The sequence below is a fragment of the Gossypium hirsutum genome, chromosome A07, assembly GCF_007990345.1.
Source record: "Gossypium hirsutum isolate 1008001.06 chromosome A07, Gossypium_hirsutum_v2.1, whole genome shotgun sequence".
NCBI lineage: Eukaryota > Viridiplantae > Streptophyta > Magnoliopsida > Malvales > Malvaceae > Gossypium > Gossypium hirsutum.
Genome location: NC_053430.1, coordinates 50,070,367 through 50,087,211, shown reverse-complemented (window position 1 = coordinate 50,087,211; position 16,845 = coordinate 50,070,367). Strand labels below are relative to the sequence as shown.

Sequence of the window (16,845 nt, the reverse complement as noted above, 5' to 3'; positions counted from 1 at the left end):
CGATTTAGGGACGAAATGTATAAGAATAAATGGTTTATAATATATTTAAATTATTGAACATTATGATGTTTAAATGTTTTTGATTGTATGGTAATGCTCCGTAACCCTAATTCAGCGACGGAGACGGATTAGGGGTGTTATAAAAAATGTCTAAGTCTATCTAGTCCCACTTCTCTCAACCAATTTTGGCTTCTTTTAGTAGTGTTTCTAACCCATCTTTTATACTCAAAATGCCCCTAAGCGTGTTTCTTTGATTGGTTTAGGAGTTGGACAAAGGCTGCCCCTACAGTCTTTTTTCTCTGCCTCATCAGTGATATCACGGTATCCTCATCTGTCTTGACTTGGAGGATCCCTTGGGAGTTGGATATAGTGATACCTATGCTTGGGAGTTGGACAAAGGCTATAAATACTAGCTACCAAAGCTTCTACAATAATAAGAGAGATTACAAGAAATCAAAAGCTATCAAGAAAGATAAATAACTCTTTTATCAACCTTTTGTGCTTCAATTCTTTATCTTTTTCTTGTAAACACTTGTGAGCATTCATTGTATTCTATTAGCTCAAGTATTTTTATTTTGTGTGTGCTTAATTGGCAAACACTCTAATCAAGCTTGGCCTTAGAGGTAGTCTAAGAGTGCGGCCGCCTAGGGCCCAAGGTTGGAAGGGGTCAAAAAAAAGTTTTTTCTTCAGTTTTTAACGTGGAAAAAGTTTTAGCCTTTTAAGTCTTTTGATCGACGCTTCATTGGAGACATAAAGAAAAAGGAAAAAAATAGAAGGGGCCCAATTTTTTTTATTTTATTACTAGTATATGTTTTTATTTTATTGTTTTACATTTTAAAATTTATTTTAAAGGGCCCCAATTTATTGTTATGCCTAGGGCCCCAAAAATGTCAAGAATGGCCTGAAATCTTGTAATGATTGTTTCTTTGTTTGCTAATTTGTTTACTCTTTTTAGAGGGTTTAAGTATTAATATTTGGGTAGAAATCTTAGGAAAGTTGTCAGGTTAAACCTTCTCATCATGTTTATAAAATTAGAGAATTTGGAAAAATTCTTGGAGGTAGAAAGCTAAGGTAGTAAAGTAGACAATTGGGGTTGAATCACTCTAAATTCTTTGTGTTTATTGTTTCATTTTATTGTCTTTGTTACCACAATTTTTAAAGGTCATTTCACCCCCTCTTGGCTATTACAATTGATCGATTGAGCTAACACTCCCTTACCAACCCAAATTCAACCATTAGCATTATGTACTATAACTACCGACTCTACTTCTTTTACTTCTTTCAATTTTAACTCATTAAAACCAATTCAAATTAAGGAATTTTCTGTAAGTATAAAAAAAATAATAAGGGTACTTAGGTGACTTTTACAAGTGAATTGATATCCGGTAACTCAAATAAGAAATTAGATTTACGGTACGATGCACCCATGATGTAGGTTAAAAAAATTATGTTATAAAAATATTCATTAAAAGTTTATATAAAAATTAATTGATGTTTTGGTTGTAATGGTAAACATAAATATTTATATTCATTATACATGATGTTTTGGGTTCAAATCTTAGTATGATCAATTTTTTTATTTCTTTATTATATAGTAAAAGACAAAATTACTAATGTTTCTTAAACTAAATCAGCGGTCGAACCGGTCAAATTAAAAAATTATTAAAATTCAAAACTAATAAAATTCGATTCAATCTGTTTGTATCGATTTTCGAGACAATCGATTCAAATGGTCCAACAGGTTCGACCTACTAATCCGATCTGGTTCAAACAACATTGAAAAATACTCATAAGTATAGTTTAATTTGTATATGAGATAATATTTTAACAATTTTATAACTGAATTGATATCTGATTAATTAGTGATTAAACTCAATAATAAGTACAAATTAAAATAAGTAGGGATATTAACCAAAAATAAGTTGTTGTCATCTCCATGAAAAATAAGTTAAGAAAGAAGAATTAAAATGGAAAGTTGTAATTTGATTTGTTCAATTACCATAGCGTTGCGAGGAGTTTTGGTCCGTGATAACAGTTACTTAATTGGAACTCCTCGAAAGGTAAGCATTGTTTGTTACACACCCTTCCATGCATTAGCTTACTTATGAAAAAAGGTTTAAAAAAGTAGTTGCACTCGTAAAAAAAAAAAAAAGGGAAACAATAAAAAGGACTTTAAAAGGTAACTTTCAGTGGGAACTCGTTACAGCGTCGCCCACCAGCTGAAGCAACAGCCCCCTCACCCACTAAACCGTAACGCTTTCCAGAACAGCAACACCAATACGTAATCACTCATATCACCCGATTCCTCCCTTTGTTTCTATAAATAATAATAAATCAAAATTAAAAATCGCTTTGATGACGCCACGTCACGCGTAATACCCAAATTATCTCACGTGGTCCAAATCCAGTGTAATACAAATTAACTCGTTTTTTCAAATTTTTGATTCCTTATAAATTGAAAAACCAATCCTCTGTTATAAATTCTCGCCACCAACATTCTCATTCTCATCTTTCATACAATTTAAACTTCGTATTTCTTCTTCTCCCTCAAACACCCAGGAACCAATCTTAAAAACCAACCGTTCAGCCTCCGTACGCCATGGTCGATGCTAAACAATTCAACGTGCATTCAGTACCATCACTCAAATTAGATTGCCTGGAAGTAGTGACGGCTGTAGGACGAGGAGCGAAAGGAGTGGTGTTTCTTGCCAGAGATAAATTGAAGGAGGAAATTTTAGCTTTGAAAGTTATATCTAGAGATTCCATCGAGAAGAGTAATAAAGGAGTAAAGGGTAATAATGGAATTGAAAGGAACGAGTATAGAAGGGTTAGACTTGAACAGCAAGTGTTGATGAATTTTAACCACCGGCTTTTGCCGCGATTGCGAGGAGTTTTAACAACCAATAAAGTCGTTGGTTTTGCCATTGATTATTGTCCCGGTCGTGATCTTAATTCTTTGAGAAGGAAACAGACTGAGAAAATGTTTACGGACGATGTTATAAGGTAAAAAAGTAAGAACCAAGTAATTTCATGTATCATTTTCCTGGGAATCAAACACATGTTAATTGTTTTGTTCATAATTTCTTTCTTCATAGGTTTTATGCAGCGGAATTGGTTCTCGCTTTGGAGTATCTTCATAATTTAGGAATTGTTTACAGAGATTTGAAGCCTGAAAATATCATGATTCAATAAAATGGCCATATCATGCTTGTCGATTTCGATCTTTCCACTAAACTTTCTCCAACACCTCCCAATTCGGTCACTCAGAAACCGCCGGACTTTGTCAAGAGAAATCGATTCTTTCCCTTTAAGGGTGTTCTCCGTTACTTTTGGGATGAATTTTTTTTAAAAAAATATTTTTCTTTTAAAAGTAATGAAGAACATATATTATTGGAGCAACTTTTTTAATTTTTGAGATAAACTTTTTTAGATATGAAAAAGCAATAAATTTTAGTTTTTTCATCCAAAAAGCACTTTTGGCTGTTATTTTACTTTTTTAACCTTACTTTTTGACTTAAAATGTGTTTGATGCTATTATTTTGTGTTCTCTTTCTTGGTTATTTAATATGATTTTTACAAATGTGTTAAAAGCATTAATTAAAAATAAAAAATATTTTTTAAAATAATATAATTGTGTCAATATCTTATTACAAATATTTAATTATTATATTTAAATATTTAAATATAGTTTAATATTCTAATTAAATTTAATAAATAATTAATATTAATTACTTAGAAATATTTAAAATTAATATTATATATTAAAATATTAATAATAAGTTATAATAAATTATTTTTTTATATTTTTACTAAAATATCATAATATTAACTAATTTAAACATTATTTAAATACATATTTGTTACTTTATAATATCATGTCTAAAATGAACATTTTACTTTTCAAAAGCACTTTTTGACAGCAATATCAAACACTTAAATTTTTCTAAAGTACTTCTCAAAAGTTCTTCTCAAAAGTACTTTTCCATAACACTTTTCAAAAGCACTTTTCAAAAACAATGAAGAACTTACCCTAACTCCACCGTTGTTTATGATAATCACTATTATCCCTCCATTTATTATTATTATTAATTAAGATTAACAGGGTTTTTTACTTAGACATCATAATTAAAGAGTTGACTACGCACTAACATACCCTACACTTACCAAGTAGATGAATAATGAATTGGCTTTTCTTTTTCTTGTAAATTGTGAGACTGAATAATTAAATACAATTTTGGGTTCAATTTTAAATTACATCACTTTATCATTTTTTTTATTAAAAGTAGAGAAATGCAAGGAATTAAAGTAAAATAATTTATCAGTTTTCATAAAGCAAATAGATTAATTTAATAATTAAAGTTGCCTTTTATTAACAGCTTGTTTAATACTAATATAACATATTTAATGAATACCATACGAAATATTTTTCTATATACACTATTTCAAATACTGCTTGTCGAAAGGGTGACCTTTCATCCGAGTTTTGTCCCTAACCAATTTAGCCTCTAGTTTCGGCTAAGGGCCATTAAGCAAATGCAATAAGGTTAAAAATATATAGTTTGACAATCCAAGTAAAAGAAAAAATAATTATAAGTATAAAAATATACGTTTAAGTTGACTTTTATTTTGAATGTTACAATCAATTAAGCTACATTAAAGAGATTATTTGTAAACACATGTAACCTTTCTATCTTATTATAAGTTATTTTAGTCTTCAAGAGGTGATATATGACTTGAACCTAGACCATACCTAGAAAAGTGAACATCTTTAACTATCAAGTTATCACATTAGATTATGAAGGTATTGACTCTATTATCCTTATTAGTTTATTCTTTTTTAGGACATATCATATTAGTATCCTAAACTTTTATAATTATCATTTTGCATGATTTGTGTTCATTTCTTGGCTGCAACTTCATTTCTAAAGCTTTGTAATTAGCCCCTTATTTACGGGGGAGATTGCAGTAACGAAATTTATGCAGGTCAATTTGTAATTGGCTCGTTAATGAATATTGTAACATCTACTCATGGATACAGTTGGAAATATATGTCATTAAAATTTTGGTCAACTCATCTCCATAAAAAATGTTTAAGTAGACTATTCCTACCAATCAATCATGATCTTATCTAATAAATGTGAAATATTTTTACATGTCATTAAAACTTTTTGCCATCCAATTCACTTTCCACTCCTTAGCCGTGTTGTTTTCTTCTCTAAATCCTTCATGGGCTTTTTTTTCAATCTTGATAATTAATTTCATAAACTGGAAAATAGTTGCAGGATATAGCAAAAAACAGAAAATTGTAGGAATGGGTATTTAGAGAAGACAACAACATGATAAGGAGTGGAAAGTGAGTTCATAGCATTTTATTATTAGAAGGGATTATAGCTGATGTGGTAGGAATCATCTATCTCAAAGAGTTACGAAGCACCTGCAGTAAATATAGGAAACCATGTAATGTGTTATATTCGGTAGATTCAAGAATATATCATTTTTATTATTTATTTGAATTTTTTAAGAGTAAAGAGGAAATAAAATTATAGGAAAATTACTTAAATATATGAAAAAAATAATTTTTTACTGAAATAATATAGGTGCAAAATTAATTACCCAAATAATATGTTTATTACTGTAAAACAAAAAATTGGGTTCATGGAAGCCCAAATAGGAATTGTAGATGCGATTTAAGCCTTAAATTCTATTGAAATTTTGAGTAATTGATGAGTCCAATTGGTGTTAGCGGGCAGGCGTAGGGAGGCCCAAGTTGGTATCAATAAATTTCATCCGAAATTCATACTATCAAGACCGGTCAAAGTAATTTTTTAAAATAATTTAAATTTCAAACCCAAACCACCCAACTAATGTAAAACCCGAAACTACCCACCTAACCCTAATAAATTTCTTAAAATAATATATTATAAGCAACATGTTACTGTTTTGGTTGTATTAGCAGGTTTAGCTAAATTACATTGATATGACATCTGCATGTATCTAATGAAATATTAGAAGAGGTAAATATTACGAATTTGTCTTCAACAAAATGTATTTTTTTTTTCACTAACACGTGTTATATAAATTGTATGTACCGTATAGATAGTTCACTTCGAAGTAAGACGCAACATTGCTTTTTTGGCCCTATTGACTTAAGGGTTCAAGCATACCTAAACACAACTAGGTTTAGGTATTTGGTGTTGATTAAGGGCAGTTAAATCTATCCGGATTTATTAGCAGCATTAGACACATAGGTTTCATTTGCCCTGTGGTGAATGCATCATCATGCTTGAGTATGTTGTTATACAACTTGGTCTACTGGCTAATGGTTTAGTTTTAATCAGAAATTCAAGTTCAAATTTAGACTAAGTTTGCCTACAATTGCTCGGTAGATATCCCCCTCAAAGTGCAAAGAAGGGCAATTTTATTTTGCACATTTAGTTTGACACATTCTCGACGATGCTACCTCGGATTGCATCAAGTGCGGAGATGTAATTCTTTGCTTGATTACTAATAATGCGTCTTCTTAAGAAGATTTTGATGTCTTATAAATCATATAATCGATTAAGCTAGTACTACTTCGATTGCCTCTACAATTTGAGACATGCTGGAAATTATAGTTGGGGAGTAACCATACTTGCATCATTGTTTCGGGAGATGTGCTTAACATCGAGTAGCAAGTACTAAAGCATGTGTAACACCCCTTACCCGAGTTTGACGCCGGAATAGGATACAAGGTGTTGCCGGACTTAAACACATACAAACGTACATTTACTAGTTATGAAATTTCGCTCAAATTTAAAACTTTTAACAATACCCTAATGTCCCTACTATGGGCATACGAGGCCCCGAACACACTTTGAAGTTGATTTGGGACAATTTTGTGCACTCTAGAAAACTTTGTAAAATTTCAAGTAAACAGGGACATACACACCTGTGTAGAAGGGTAACATGCCCGTGTGTCTTCTTAACATGGCCATGTTGAAGGCCCGTGTGGCTCACACTGCCTGAACTTTTTGGGACACGTCCGTGTCCCTAGCCTGTGGAATTTATTTTTCGATTTGAACTTACAGGGGTTTTCATACAGCTTGGCACACGCCCGTATCCATTACCCATGTCTCTCACACGGCCATGACACGCTCGTGTCTCAACTCGTGTGCAAAAACCTTGACATTCTGTTTCTAACGTTAGCAACCCTTTAAGGGCACACGGCCATGGTACACGCCCGTATACTAGGCCGTGTCCTCCACACGGTTGGGACACAAGGCCGTGTCTCTGCTCGTGTGGTTACTAGTAGGCATTCTGTTTTGCCAACATTAGGTACAGGGGATACATGGCCTTACCACACGCCCTTGGGGCAAGCCGTGTGTTACACACGGTCTAGACACACGCCAGTGTGTTTGGCCGTGTGGACAAAAACAAGGCTATTTACCAAGCCTTTTTGCCACCCTTACTTGCACCAACCTACACAACATCAACCAAAACCAATCCAAGCATAACACATATAGCCAAAACAACCACAACCATGAGAAATTTGCATCAAATGCATTTAATAATAATCAATATTAGCCAACATTAATGGCCTATACAAAATGAATATCGCATCCATCATATGAGCCAACACTTGTGGCTAAACTAAAAAGGCATTAAACAAAATATTCAAGTCCCTATACATGCCACAATCAAAATATTAAGCTAACTATACCAAAGCTTCAGGTGATAGTGTGATCGATGCTTCCGACGTCCCTTGATCCTTGATACTAGCTTGGCGGCACTATAAGAAAATGGAAAGGAGAAGGAATAAGCATAAAGCTTAGTAAGTTGCATGTAAATAAATAACGTCAACCACGCATATTTAAAACACATAGTATATAATAAATCAACACAACATTCTTGAATGCACAAGGGTAGATATCACCACATACTTATACTTCACAAATATAAGCCAAAGATTTCAAAATCATTTTCATAGATAGAACTTACTCATGTTATTCTTACCATTAAGACATCATAACTAGACTCATATCTCATGAGTTTTGAATAAGAACCTGTACCACTCACAACATGATTATATCATTCCATATCATTGTCGTAAGCTTTAAAATAACCCGTGAAACCATTTGGAATACTAAAGGATATTTGACAAGCTTTACACAAGAGGGTGAATTGCCGATGCCATGTTCCAAACATGGTCTTACACTGGCTCACACGTCGAGGTAGATGCCATGTCCCAAACATGGTCTTACACTTTCTCTAGTCTCAATGCTGATGCCATGTCCCAGACATGGTCTTACACTAGCGTACATATCAATACCGATGCCATGTCCTAGACATGGTCTTACACTGACTCTCATAATGTGGCCAATGCCATGTCCCAGACGTGGTCTTACACTGGCTTTCATTACATTGTCGATGCCATGTTCCAAACATGGTCTTACACTGGCTCTCATATCGTGGCCGATGCTATGTCCCAAACATGGTCTTACACTAGCACACATATCACCTAAATGTCATGGTATGGATATTCAATTTATTTCTAGGCTCAACCGGGAATTTACCACATTGATTTCATCATGCATTATTCATAATCATATTCAACCATATTATGGAAAATCGATCATTCAACACATAATAGCGATAAAGTTGCCTTACTTATGTACAACTTACCTCGGTATACAAAAAGTGGGCGACTAGTTGAATTTAATCTACTTGCTTGGCCTTCTCTCGGTCTAGGCTCAGATTTTGTATTTATTGATCTAAAATGATAAAAAGTCACTAATTTAATCATCATATTAATCAATTCATTTCATAATTCATATTTTGGCAAAATGACCATTTTGCCCCTATACTTTCACAAAAATTATGATTTTACCCCTAGGCTCGTAAATCGATTTTTATCGAATTTCCTCATTAACCAAGCTTAGCCAAAACTACTTTAAGCCTATAGCATCTCACAATTTTAATTATTTCACACATTTACCACATAATTTATAACCTATGCAAAATAGTCCTTAGTTAGAGTTTTCATAAAAACTACTTCACGAAAGTTGTTTATTTAACAACCATGATTCATCTTCTTTTATAAAATTTCAGAAATCAACATGATTACTATCATGGAAAAACCCTAGGCTCTCAACCATTTTTCAAAATAGTCCCCTCATCAGTTAGATTATGTTACAAGGGTCCCAAAATTCCAAAATTAATCAAGAAAGGCCATTAAAATCACTTACTTGTGAGGGTAAAGAGTGGATGAAATTTTTGAAGCTCCAAAACCCTTATTTTTTCTGGTATTTTCGGTGGAGAGGAAGAAGATGAAAGGTGATATCTTTTTCTTTTATTTTATTATAAATCTAGTCAAATTGGTCACCAAATTTTACCTAATTTTTGACTTTTTGATTTTCTTTGTCCCTATGGCAGGCCATGCCATTAATAAAGGGCTATTTTCTCTTTAAATACTCTTAATTTTGGTTATCTAGGTTGACATCTTTAGCTAATGAAATAAAACTTTTGTCCCTTATGCGATTTAGTCCTTTTTCGCAATTGAGCATGCAATCGCCAAAATTATTTCGCCAAAATTTTTATGCACTCATATAAACATGCTATAACACATAAAATAATATTAAAAATAATTTCTCCGACCTCGGGTTAGTGGTTCCGAAACCACTGTTCCGACTAGGCCCAAAATCGGGCTGTTATAGCATGGGCGGATGCTTTATAGAATGCCTTTCTTGACTCCTGTTACTAGGCTTATTGTCCACTTTCCATTGGTTAATAGGTATAAACTTATGACTTATTTGATTATTGAAATTAAAATTTTTTTTAATATTGGAATAAAAGTTGTTCTATATGAAACAATGAACACATTGTTTCCAAAGGATGAAGCATCCGGAGAATGATATTAGTGATGTACAGGACAAAATTTGAGCATTGTGCAGAAACGGAGGAAAATATATCATTTAATATGTTTCGAAATATTAGATTGAAAAATCTAATAATATTGTAACTTAAATGTTTTTGTGTTACTAATTATTTCGTTTTTTATGCAGTTTGAGTTGCAGTCATACACAAAGGATCATATAAAGGTGGTCATACCAAACCAAATATTTAATTTTGTAGAATTATAGCTTGTTTGTGCACCATTAATAAATTGGCAGAATGTTAGGGTGATGAGACAATTCGGGTACCATCAACTTGTTCTTGCAATGCTGATGAATATTAATAGATTGCATTCTGCACGAAATCCATTGGCCAGTTACCATGAATATTGGATAAAGTTATGGCCTAACCGGTAGTAGACAGTGAGTAACAATTTTTTGTGCCAAGGCAGTTATCAACAACATTCACTTATGAGTAGTTATCAACCAGAAATTCCTAGGTATGTTGCGAGGGTACAAATAGTAGATTCTTCTTGTAACACCCCATATCGGACCTGATTGACGAGTCAAAGCTACAAGATGCCATATTTGTTTTTGGAGCAATTACGATTGGTTACAAATAAATTTCATCATTAATCATTAAATTACATGTATTAAAATTGTAAAACATTATATAAAATCATTTTTGGGTTATATACGAGCTTATGGAAGCTTAATACCATCCCAGAGTCGAACTAGGACTAAACTGAAAAGTTTTTAAGACATTTCAAGTAGGTATCGTGACTTCTAAGGCTTGGTGTCGTAACATTGAAGACAGTAACCAAGCTTCGCAACCTAGGGATCGTGGCAACCTTAATAGAGGATACCGCGATAAGAAGGATTAATGTCGTACATATAAGAGGCAAAGTCATGACTTTCATGGAAGATTACTAACATCCCAATTTCACACATTCTCTAACCAGCGTATGGCAAACATGGATGCCCTTAAGGCCTCAAATGATCATTTAACATTTATACAACCTGTTTAGCAAACAATTTCCAAAACATTAACATCACTGTCATATACAACCATTAACTATTTCATTCATTTACAAAACCATTACTCAAATTGACCATTTGTAACCTTGAACAAAGTAAAGATTATGTGTATGCCACCTTTCAACCAATGAGAGGAAGCCAAAAGCCATTTATGAAGAAAGTCACCTTTCAACCTGATTCAATTAAAGACAAACTCATTTTCAAAATCAAGTCTCAACAACCCTTAAAGCGTATATCTTTGATTCAAGATCAAGTCTAAAAGGCACTTGAATCCAATCCAATCAAATTCTCGAGCAAACATCCTGTCAAACTCAACTTTAAGATCAAGTCTCGACGATCATTATGTTGGAAAAATGGGTTTGGAAAACGCAGCGGAAAATTAATTTAGGAAAAAAACCAGAGTTTTAAAATTTTTCCAAAACAAGATCTTGGTTATGATATCTAAAGTAATAAACACTTAATCAAAATTATACATTTTTTATTCGTCTAGGATGAACGCTTCGACCGAGTAGTCTTCTCCGCTATCCTCAAGCTCACATTTGTCGAGTGTGGACTCGCTTCGAATCAGAAATTTTTTCACAAAATTATCAGTGGGGTAATTTTACAATTTCTCTAAACTTTTGGGTCAAGTTATAAATCAGAAAAATCTCTCTAGAAATTTTCTAGGATAATCTCTTTAGAGAATTTTCTCTCTACAACTTTCTATTGGATTAAAGTGTGTGTAAATAATGACTCAATGCTCTCTTTATATAGGGAGAATTTAGAGAATTCAACTATGATTAAACTTAATCACTTTAATATTAAATTAATATAATCTTTATCTTGATAAATATTAGATTAAATTTAATATTAAACCTTATTAAAATAATAGAATGTTTATCTACAAGATAAATATTAAAGTAAATTAAATATTAAGATAATCACTTTAATATTAAATTAATAAAATACTATTAAGATAAGTATTAAATTAAATTTATTATTAAACTATTAAGCTACTATTATTTTTAGAATAATTAATCTAAAATTAAATTATCTGGTAGAGTCTTAGTAGGAGTGTAACTCTTCCACTGCTCAACCACTGACGACCAATTGCCGCCGACCACCTGGACTCTACCATGGGCCACCAAGATTTTACCATCCTAGCCACCAACAACGTTGTGTTCGGTGATGCAAGTGCGACACCCTTACCGCACCCCGAGCCGATTCGGCTACTGCTAGTTCGGTTTGAGTCAATGATGACCCGACTGGTTTGGGTCAAAGACGACCCGACTGGTTTGGGTCAAAGATGACCCGATCGGTCTAAGTCAATGACGACCTAACCAGTTCAGTCTAGCCACCGGTTGGATCGTCGGCCCACTTTCACATACCGGGCCCGGTTCAACCAATTTTTGGGTCTTGATCTCAGTTTTGGACTCTCGAGCCCAATTTACAATTTCAGGTCTAATTTTCAAATTCAATTACCCATTATGCCAATTGTCTAACTTGAAAATTAACTTCCAAAAATATCATATTAATTTATTTGATTAATTAATTTTACTTGATCAAAATTAATTTTTCTAAAAATCACTTAGATTTTCCAAATTAATTTTTCAAGAAAATTCTTTAATCAAATTCTCTAGTTGAACAATTCCCACGATCACCTAATTTAATTCCACATCGAATATATCAACTCAATTAAATTATTCCCAAAGTTGTAGAATTTTCTTCCAATTCAAATGTAGTCCGATTGAACTTTTGTTGAGCTAGCGGAGGGACTAATCGAACATATACAATTAGGCTCTAGTGATTGCAATTATGTCCAGAAGCATCAGTCCGATAATTCATAATTACTTAGTCATGGAGTTAGTCCAAAGAAGTAACATGATTGAAAACTCCTTATTGTATACTCTTTACAAAAGTAATTCATCTAACTGCTTTGTCCAATGGCCTCATCATGTGTCTGTTACCCTCATATGTGTCTTCTTAATGATTAATATGATCACTGTCAATAAATGACTGTGATAAGTTGCTCGTTTGAGAACAAACAACCTGTGGCCATGTTCCATATTTATCAATCCACACAATGCCAATGAGAGGATATTATTAACTCTTTAATTGAGCTATGAATTCCACTGTTGCTATTAAAGCCATGCCATACACAAGTCATATACCCAACATATCGGTTATGGGCTCGATCATCTTTAGAGCATAAGCCTCCACTTATATCAAAGCACATGAGTTGCATACGCATGGTCAGTGACTAACTCAGGATTTAGGTAAATCACACCATGAACGTCACAAGTGAATTAATTCACAAATGGATTCAAAATTAATTCATCTTGGGTCCTGTCTAATGTATCATTCTACCAATGAATACATTCATGTCTCTACTCGTGGAGTCAACTACTTCGATAGCCAAGACTAGCCATCTCCTCAATTGGAATTGTATACGACACAATAATCCTTCTAAATATTTGAATCAAATGCCCACTTTGATTCTTTTATGGGATTACAGACCCATTTAGATTATTTACTGAAGTAAGTTGCCTTTCTCGCAATGTAAACGTTCTTTACAACGCTACTTATCTTCAGTTTGAACTTTAGACAATCAATGAGCTAGTATTTGTTTGTCATAATTTCGCTATGCATGTAAAATATAAAAGACATAAATACAAAAGACATAATAATGTGCGAAATTAATTTTATTTATTTATTCATCGTTTAAATAAATAGATAACAATTACATATTTACTACAATATGGACATATTTTTCAACACATTGAAGCAAATCTCATCTTTCCAAAATCATGTCTACACGACCCTTGGGTTGAATCTCCATCAAAGAGAAGAACCATGGGAATTTTTCTTTGTAATTGTAACTATTCTCAAACTTCATAAATAAAATTTTGAATCTAAATTTCCAAATCAATTTTTGACTCAAAATTGTACAATATTTTCTCAAAGTTTGTGATAAAAATTTGCATGTTAAAAATTTCAATCTATCAAGTGACAGGGCTACATGGAGCATTATGGTATCAATTGACCAAAGAAAAAGTTAAAAAAAATGTTTATAATTTTTAATATATATATAATTGGTGTAAATTTTTTTTTCAATTTTTATTAGAGATTTCGATTTTAATATGTATTGGATTCTATCATTATATTTATATGTGCAGATCTATTTATGTTATCTGACTCTAAGGCCTCCTTTGGTTTACCAATGAAGGCCAGTGTGGTGCAGTGAGGGATAGTAAACTCACTAGTATGCTGTTTAGTTCAACAGCACAGTGCAGTGAAAACTTATTTCAGCCACACTGATATGCTGAAAACAAGCTGGAGGATTCAGTTGCAGTGAAGGCCAGTACAATTGTAGGTATTTTTTTGAGACAAACATACCCATACTTTTATTTATTATTTTACCATTTTAGCCTTGAAACTTAAATTAATTTCTTCCCCAGCCACAATTGTTTTCAGATTTGGGAACGAAACAGCCATTTTCTTGTTCATATTTGAGAAGTAAAACACTAATTTCTCCCATCTTTTTTGCTTTGTTCTTGGTTGTGGCTGCTTTTTGAAGGTATTTTCATTAATTTCTTGTTATCTCTAGTTCTGGCTTCTTCTACTCTTCTTTGTCACATTGTTATTATTATTACTATTATTTTTTATAACAAAACAACCATTTTCTTTTGCTTTGTTCTTGGTTTAGCAATGTTTTAACACTGATTTCTCCCTTCTTTTTTGCTTTGTTCTTGGTTGTGGCTGAGGTATTTTCATTAATTTCTTATTATCTCTAGTTCTGGCTTCTTCTACTCTTCTTTGTCGCAGTTGTTAGTCCTTTTGACATTGATGTTAAAGCAGTAGATTAATGATCTAATGTTTTAGAAGTGCATTTGGTTAATTCCTTGTCTGTTTGCTGAGAAATGTGAGGTTAAAAAAAAAGAACTTTTACCATTTCTGTTTTGTTATTATTGCACTCAAATTTAAAACCCTGAACAACAAAAAATGAGCTTAGTTGAATTTGGAGAATTGAAAAGAAAATAGACTTTGGCCTTGATGGGGTTGAGTTTTTGGAAGTACATACAAATAATTCTTTGTTTGTTTGCTAATAAATATGAGGAAAAGCAAGATGAACTTTTCCTATTTCTGTTTTCTTCATATGAGCCTATTTTGATTTTCTTTAGCACTCAAAATTGAAGTCCTGAACACCAAAACTAAACTTAGTTGAATTTGGTTAATTGAAAAAATATATGGGAACTGAAAAAAAAAACAAGTCCTTGTTGTGTTGATGGGATTGAGTTTTTAGAAGTGCATTGGGATAAATTCTTTGTTTGTTTGCTATGAAAAGTGAGAAGAAAATGAACCTTACAATTATATAAATTCTTTGTTTGTTTGTTATGAAATGTGAGAAAAAAAAGTGAGCTTAGTTCAACATTCAATATTCTGTTCTTATGATTTGTGTCTTGCAGGTTGGAGGCTCTGAGGTGCCTACTTCATTTGTTAGTGTAGAAGCAGGCAAGGTATGTATTTGAAATAGTGAAACTTGTTTAAAATCGTGTAACGGCGAGGAAAAATGTAAAATCTTACCTACAAGTTTGATGTCTGTGTTATCAACAAACCATTGTGCCCCATCTTTCTTAAATCCTGTGAAGTCTGAAGTAAACTCTGTTTTATGCATCAGCCTCCTGAAAATGAAAACATATCAACAATTTTAAGCCATTTCTGTATAACAAAACAAAAGTCAATCCTATCAAGTAGTATCACCATTATTAAAGACATCTGATATTGTCATGCTTCAAAATACTCTTGATAGGAGCCCACTCAACTATATTCGCTTCATGCATATGTAAATGCAGACAAATGAAAGTCATTACTCCGAAACAAAAGTCATTTCACATGCATAGTTCATGCTTTTCTAAGCTGATCATGCTAACTTTCATAAGCCGGAACACTAGTAAAAGTCATTACTCCAGCACTTTCAATTCACATTTACAATCAGAAATCCAAATATACCACATCTAGAACAATTTATCAATTTAAATTATATTCAACAAGTACTATTAAAATTTTAAATCTGAAACTAAGAAGGAACAAAGATTTTTATTATAGAGAGATAAAAAAAAAACCAAAAGAAAAAAGAGAAGAGAGTGAAAGGTCAAACTTTATCAATGGCATGGGTTCTTAAAAAATTATTTGATAACAAAGTAGCTTCTTTTTATTGAGAAATTTGGGTATTCTTTCTTAAGTTTGCTAAGAGAGAAAGAAATGGCAATAAGTTTTTTTTCTTTTAATTTTATTGTGTTTTGGTTTAATTTACAGTATTTTTATGTTTGTTTCCCGAGAAAATTTCAAATAAGCTAAAAATTTTAGAATTCATTTTATCAAAAACTCTTGTTCTTATTATTTATATCTAAATTTCTATCATAAAAACTCAAATTTCATAGCTTTCTAAACCATAGCAGATTATCAATTAGTCACTATAACAAAAATTATCAAGTGGGTTTTGAAGAGAATTAAGCAAGGAGTTCAAAACTACTAAAATGTAACAAAATTAACTAGAAATTCACCTTGAATTTTGATCTCAAATTGCCGAAATTTCAAAGCTTTTCTTCTCCAACATTCGGCTCCCCAAAAGATGAACATGCAAGCACTAACATTTTTGTGTTTTGTTTTATCAATATTTGAGTTATTACTAATTTACTATATTAGCCTTTCTAATTGATTTTAAACCGGCACATATAGCATGGACATATACGGCACTCAGAAAATTAAAAGGGTTATTTACGAATTAAGTACTTAAAATCAATCTTCACTAATAATTTCATCTTAACAATCTCCAAATTACCGTCTATGCTTTTGTCTAAGGTTAATTTACAACATAAGCACTCAAACTTATAAAACCAATCCAATTCGGCACTAAAATGAATGCATGCATGGCTTTCTAATTTTTATGTTTTATAAT

At 32.2% G+C, this 16,845-nt stretch overlaps 1 protein-coding gene and 1 long non-coding RNA gene across 2 annotated transcripts; one reads left to right on the top strand and one right to left on the bottom strand.

Moving 5' to 3' along the window:
• Nucleotides 1-2,489: 2,489 nt before the first annotated feature.
• On the top strand, nucleotides 2,490-3,492 carry LOC121232281 (serine/threonine-protein kinase OXI1). Its single transcript, XM_041117974.1, has 2 exons — nucleotides 2,490-3,003; nucleotides 3,096-3,492. The coding sequence occupies exons 1-2, from the start codon at nucleotides 2,600-2,602 to the stop codon at nucleotides 3,190-3,192; spliced, it is 501 nt and encodes a 166-aa protein (XP_040973908.1). The 5' UTR covers nucleotides 2,490-2,599; the 3' UTR covers nucleotides 3,193-3,492.
• A 4,089-nt stretch (nucleotides 3,493-7,581) lies between these two features.
• Nucleotides 7,582-16,638, bottom strand: LOC107955228 (uncharacterized). Its single transcript, XR_001699867.2, has 3 exons — nucleotides 16,451-16,638; nucleotides 15,471-15,568; nucleotides 7,582-7,768 (listed from the first exon to the last, which is right to left on the bottom strand). It is a non-coding gene; the product is annotated as an uncharacterized lncRNA (long non-coding RNA).
• Between the last annotated feature and the right edge of the window lie 207 nt (nucleotides 16,639-16,845).